The sequence below is a fragment of the Nicotiana tomentosiformis genome, chromosome 11 (genome assembly GCF_000390325.3).
Source record: "Nicotiana tomentosiformis chromosome 11, ASM39032v3, whole genome shotgun sequence".
NCBI classification, from domain to species: Eukaryota; Viridiplantae; Streptophyta; class Magnoliopsida; order Solanales; family Solanaceae; genus Nicotiana; species Nicotiana tomentosiformis.
Genome location: NC_090822.1, coordinates 27,672,482 through 27,679,172, shown reverse-complemented (window position 1 = coordinate 27,679,172; position 6,691 = coordinate 27,672,482). Strand labels below are relative to the sequence as shown.

At 42.9% G+C, this 6,691-nt stretch overlaps 1 protein-coding gene across 1 annotated transcript; it reads left to right on the top strand.

Moving 5' to 3' along the window:
- Positions 1 to 3,296: 3,296 nt before the first annotated feature.
- On the top strand, positions 3,297 to 3,728 carry LOC138901177 (uncharacterized). The gene has a single exon (XM_070188922.1). It carries the CDS (start codon positions 3,297 to 3,299, stop codon positions 3,726 to 3,728), a length of 432 nt encoding a protein of 143 aa, XP_070045023.1.
- Positions 3,729 to 6,691: the final 2,963 nt, after the last annotated feature.

Genomic DNA, 6,691 nt, shown 5'->3' with positions numbered 1-6,691 from the left:
AACGCCCTCAACACTACCCAGATATGGTTGCAGAATTGTCACGTGAATATGGGGCAAGCTAGAGAGCAAGTACTTCAATTGGCAGAGAAAGCAGCATATATTCATGACGATCATCGTCATCTAAACAATGAGAAAGTTGGTCAACAGGCACGTGCCCTCGTTCCACAATTGCCGGGAGTGTTTCAGAATTTGTACGAGATGTTGGGGGGAGAGTGGAGGCCAAGGGATGCAGACCATTGATGATATCAGTTTAAGAAAGAATGCCATTGAAGATTAAAGTTTTAGTGCAGTCAATTAGTTTTTAGTTTCATTTTTCATTTGTCGTATTTTTAATTTTATATTTGTCGCATTTTCAGTCATATTTATGTCTTTAGAGTCAATTTGAATAAAAAATAAATAAATAACAAAAAAATCAAAATTGTTATTATTTTCCCGTGAACTACGTAATGATCTGATTCATGCGGCGACATGATACGTAGGCAACCCACAAAAGGTTCGATCAAAATATTTTTCAACGATTCTAAGATGAGGGATCAAAATGAGGCGTGAGTAAAAAAAAAGAGAAGAAAATAAGAGCGTCAATAAGAAGCAACCTCATAAGCCGGAATGAAACATGAAGCCTCCAAAAGCATGCTAGAAATAGTGACAATGATAGGAGCATGGCACATTATGTGTGATTCATATCTATAAAATGCTTAACCCTAACACGTTTGCTGTCTCTTACGTAGTAAGCTTAAGGTGGTTGGCTTGTGGTGAAACTGGCAACACACCATTACTTCACTAGATCTAAGGGAGCAGTAGTAATGGCCAACGATGATGAGATCGAGCTGATCACTGACGACCCCCAGGGTCAATCAGTTGAACAAGAGTCGGAGGAAATAAGAAAATTGAGACAGCAATTGTCTGATGTATATCAAGCTTGGGTGTCTGGTCAGCCTCCACCCCGTGGTCCCTCAGAGGGAACTTCCACCGTACCCCTGGCTACTCAACCACCGCTCCATACAACGAGCGACCACATCCTACCACCAGGGTATGTGCCAAACTACAGCCTCCACGTTGCTCCTGGTACCTCTAATGTGCGACCTCCAGTCGCACCGGTCAGGAACACTCCTCTAGTCGTGTCTGGCGCACCGGCATACACAATCCCGCCTCCACCTCCTGTGACGAGGCCAATTAACGAGCCACCATCTCATGCTTATGATGGCCAATACTACTCTCCAAATATGGCTTTCGGGGTCTCGGCTCCATATAATCAGACTCTTCAGTACGAGTCACCAGTGGAAAATGAAAAGCTTGCCAAGACGGTTGAGCCGGATGAGATGGCCAAGAAAATGAAAAGTCTTGAACAGAACATAAAGAACATACAGGGACTAGGGGTCACAAAAGTGTTTCGTTCAGTGATCTATGCATGTTCCCTCACATCCATTTGCCACCAGGGTTCAAGACCCCAAAATTCGAGAAGTATGATGGACACGGCGACCCTATCGCCCATTTGAAAAGGTACTGCAACCAGCTGAGGGGTGCAGGTGGAAAAGAAGAATTACTGATGGCTTATTTTGGGGAAAGTCTTGTGGGGGGAGCCTCCTAATGGTTCATTGACCAAGATATCTCTCACTGGCATGTCTGGGATGACATGGCCCAAGCCTTCGTCAAACAATTTCAATACAACATAGATATTGCGCCGGATCGCAATTCCCTGTCCAATATGAAGAAAAAGCCGACTGAAAGCTTTAGGGAGTATGCAATCAAATGGAGGGAGCAAGCAGCTAGAATTAAGACCACCCATGGATAACCACGAGTTGATCACTGTTTTTCTGGAGGCCCAAGAGCCTGATTACTTTCAGAACATGATGTCCGCAATAGGTAGACCTTTTGCGGAAGCGATCAAAATAGGAGAAATGGTCGAAAATGGCCTCAAGACTGGCAGAATTGTAAGTCAAGCTACTCTCAAAGCCACCACCCAAGCTATCCAAAATGGGTCAGGAAGTTTGGTAAATAGAAAGAGGAGAGATGAAGGGTCCATGATGACTTCGGGATCCAGGGAAGTTCATAGAGGGGAATCGCACCCTTATGTGCAAGTTCAGTAGGGGCAATCCAGCTACCCTCAATATTACTATCCCACGCCAATTCCTCAGTACTCTGTGGGACCGCCACAATATACAGTGTTTAACGCTCAATCATATGCTCGTCCTCCCAATCAACAGGTACGGGCACCAGCTCCAAGATTCCCCCGACCTCAGCAGCAAAATTTTCGGGCACCCTACAATGCTCATCCTAGGCAGGATTATGGTCGAGAGCAGAGGCCGGTGGAAAAATTTACTCCATTGGCTGAATCATACTCTAGTCTATTCTAGAAGTTGAAGCAGATGGGCGTGATTGGACCCATCGCTCCCCACCATATGCATCCTGATTCACACGGATTTCAAGCAAATTCTAGATGTGAATATCATTCAGGTGCTCCGGGGCTTAGCACTGATGATTGTTGGACCCTGAAAAGAGCCGTAGAAAGACTCATTGTTGAAAAATTGATTGTAGTCACGAATGGTGAGGACCCTCCTAATGTGACCAATAACCCGTTACCAGTACACAATGATGTTCATTTTGTGGGAATGATTGGCCGAGATCATGAATACAAGCCGGTTGGTCGAGCAGAAATGACAGTGGTAACGATTCAAGAGGGAACCAAACTGGAAGTAAATCCAAGCCTAGATGCACCGTTGATTGTGAAAGGCGCCCAGAGCTCAGAGAGGGCAACTTTATCTGTTCCAAAAATCTCAAGGTTGGAAGTTCGCTCCAATGTTCCAAACCCAAAGTTATACGTCCTTGGAGGTCACCCCATCACAAAGTAGAATCAGGGTGATATGACGGGTATAATAGAACCGATCATAATTAAGCCTGCCACACAACCCCGTGTAACAAATACGTAAACCATCCCTTGGAACTACAACAAAACTGTAGTAACCTACAAAGGCAAGGAAATCATAGAAGAAGTAGGGGAAACTAGAGGTTTGACTCGATCAGGGAGGTGTTACTATCCAGAAGAGTTGAGGAAGGCTAAGCAAATCAGAGAAGGTCAAATGCCAATAAAGAAACCAGTCACTAAAGAAGAGGCAGAGGAGTTTTTGAAAAATATGAAAGTTCAGGATTACTCAATCATTGACCAGCTGAGAAAGACTCCTGCCCAAATCTCTCTGTTATCTCTGCTCATACACTCAGGAGAGCATGCCCGTGTACTAATCAAAATCCTGAACGAGGCACATGTCTCAGAGAATACCACCGTGAATCAGTTAGAGAAGATGGCCAATAGATTTTTTGAGGTGAACAAAATTTCCTTTACTGATGATGAACTTCCTGATGAGGGATTCGGTCACAATAGGGCTTTGCACTTGATTGTCAAATGTGAGGGGCAGTATGTGAAGCGAGTCATGGTTGATGGAGGCTCGAGTGTATATGTATGCCCCCTCTCTACCTTGCAAAGTATGAAGATCAATGCAGACAGGATCCGACCCAGCAATGTTCGCATCCGGGCTTTTGATGGCTCAGCGAGAGATACCATTGGGGAGATCAACCTCACCATGATGATTGGGCATGTTGATTTTGATATTGTCTTCCAAGTAGTGGACATGCAAACTTCTTATAACTTTCTTCTTGGAAGGCCATGGATCCATACGGCCCGAACTGTGCCATCCACCTTGCATCAGATGCTCAAATTCAAGCACGACATGTAAGAAATTATTGTTCATGGAGAAAATGAGTTATCCATTTATAAAGACCCATTAATCCCATGTATTGAGGCTAAGGAAGGATGTGAGTCTATTATTTATCAGGCTTTCGAAGTGGTTGCTGTGGACCATGTTGAGGAAGGAAAGCCCATTCTGCATCCTCGTCTCTCCACCACATCTGTAATAGTGGCTGCACTTATGATGAGACAAGGTTATGAGCCAGGAAAAGGCTTAGGGGCATCATTGCAAGGAATTTCAGAACCCATTTCTTCGTTCAGTAACAGGGGTACTTTTGGTTTAGGCTTCAGGCCAACACAAGCGGACAAAGACAAAGCCAAGCACCGCAAAAAGTACGGGTGGGTCTTGCAGCAACCTATCCCTCATATTTTCTACACTTTTGTCGAGCCACGATTCAAACATGGTCAAAATTCCTCGGCGCATGCAAACATTAATGAAATTTGCCATGACCTCAGGCAGATGTTTTCTGAAGTGAATATGATCCAGGCTGGTGAAGGCACTAGTCGTGCCGATATTAACTAATTGGCCCAGAAACCATGCTCAATAACTGGGAAGCAACTCCTCTCCCCACAAGGAAGGAGTCTTGGTAGTTGACTTTTGCAGCTTCTTTCTTTTGTACTTTGGGTTACTTTCAGGGTTGTAATCCAAATATCTTAGCATGATTGTTTTATTTTGACGTTAACCCTTCTATCCTTTCAAATTCAATGAAATGCAGTTTAGTTTCGTATTAAATTTTGTATCTTTTCCTTTTCCTAATTCCTGCCCTTTTATTTCCATTTTAGTTTTTTTAATGCCGGCTTTAATAACATAACATGCATGCGGAATTCACGCCCAGATCTCAAAAAGCTGTCTAATTTCAAAATAATGCATCAAGAGGTCGAATATGATGAAGATAAGGTTTTTGATGAAATAAAAAGAGAGTTGGAACAATTTGAAAACAAGCCAAGGCCTAACCTCAATGAAACTAAGCCAATTAATATCGGAGGTCATGAAGAAGTCAGAGAAACAAAGATAAGCATTCACACTGAACAAAAAACCAGAGATGCCTTGATTCAACTTTTATTTAAGTATAGAGATGTATTTTCCTGGTCTTATGATGATATGCCTGGTTTAAGCGCCGATTTAGTGGTTCATAAGCTTCCCACGTATCCTGATTTTCTACCAGTCCAACAAAAGAAGCAAAAATTTAAAATGGACATGAGTGATAAAATCAAAGAGGACATAATGAAGCAATTGAGTGCCAATGTTGTCAGAGCCGTACGATACACCACCTGGGTGGCAAATGTTGTGCCCGTGCCAAAGAAAGATGGAAAAACTAGAGTCTGTGTTGACTACAGAGACCTGAACAAAGCAAGTCCGAAGGATAATTTTCCTTTGACGAACATCTATATTTTTGTAGATAATTGCGCAAAGCATGAGATACAGTCGTTCATGGATTGCTATGCTGGGTACCACCAGATTCTAATGGATGAGGGTGATGCAGAAAAGATCACTTTCAACACTCTGTGGGGTACCTATTGTTACAGGGTCAAGCCATTCGGTTTAAAGAATGCAGGGGCAACTTACATGAGGGCCATGACCACCATTTTTCACGACATGATGCACAACGAGATTGAAGTATATGTCGATGATGTCATCATAAAATCAAAGACACATGCTGATCATGTGAATGATTTGAAAAAGTTCTTCGAACGGCTTCGAAGGTATGACCTTAAACTCAATCCAGCCAAATGTGCGTTTGGGTTTCCATCTGGGAAACTCCTCGATTTTATAGTCAGTCGGTTTTATCTTGGATCCATCTAAGATAAAGTCCATTCGAGTTCTGCCACCCCCGAAGAACAAAAAAGAGGTCATGAGTTTGCTCGGAAGGTTGAACTACATCAGTAGGTTCATTGCTCAGCTCACAACCACGTGCGAGCCCATCTTTAAGTTGCTAAAAAAGGATGATGCAATCAAGTGGACGGACGATTGCCAAAATGCTTTTGACATGATCAAAGATTATCTATCAAAACCCCTGTACCGATCCCACCTAAACCTGGTAGGTCTTTGTTTTTATATCTATCGGTGATGGATAATTCCTTTGGATGCGGTCTGGGGCAACATGATGCGACAGGCAAAAAGGAACAAGCAATATATTATTTGAGCAAGAAATTCACAAATTATGAGGTTAAGTACACCCTTTTAGAAAGGACATGTTGTGCCTTGACTTGGGTCGCTCAGAAGTTGAGACATTATCTTTTGGCCTATACTACTTACCTCATATACATAATGGATCCTCTGAAGTATATCTTCCAAAAGCCAATGCCTACCGGCAGGCTCGCAAAATGGCAAATCTTGCTCACAGAGGAAGAGGTCAATTCAATAGAGGAAGTAGTTCTAGACGACAACCCTCTATGGAAAATGTATTTTGATGGAGCTGTCAATATCAAAGGAGTTGGGATCAGGGCAATCCTCATCTCACCTATTGGATAGTATTACCCTGCAACAGCCCGACTTCGGTTCTTCTGTACCAATAATATGATAGAATATGAAGCCTGTATCATGGATTTGAAAATGGCCCTCGATCTGGATGTGCATGAACTATTGGTTATGGAAGATTCTGACTTGCTTATCCGGCAAGCCCAAGGCGAATGGGAGACTCGAGACATCAAGCTTATTCCATACAGATAATGTGTACAAGATTTGAGCAAACGATTAAAATCCATCGAGTTCAGGTACATTCCCAGGTTTCACAACGAGCTAGACGATGCTTTGGCTACTTTAGCCTCGATGCTCCCTTATCCGAGAAACACCCATATCGATCCACTAGAAATCCATGTTCGGAATCAACACGATTACTGCAATATAATTGAGACAGAACCAGATGGTGAACCATGGTATCATGACATAAAACGATTCTTGAAAATGAGAGAATACCCAGAGCATGCCAAGGGAGATCAAAAAAGAACTAT

What these genes read in the sequence shown, in the direction of transcription:
- LOC138901177 (XM_070188922.1), top strand. Translation starts at nt 3,297, where the DNA reads ATGGCCAATAGATTTTTTGAGGTGAACAAAATTTCCTTTACTGATGAT.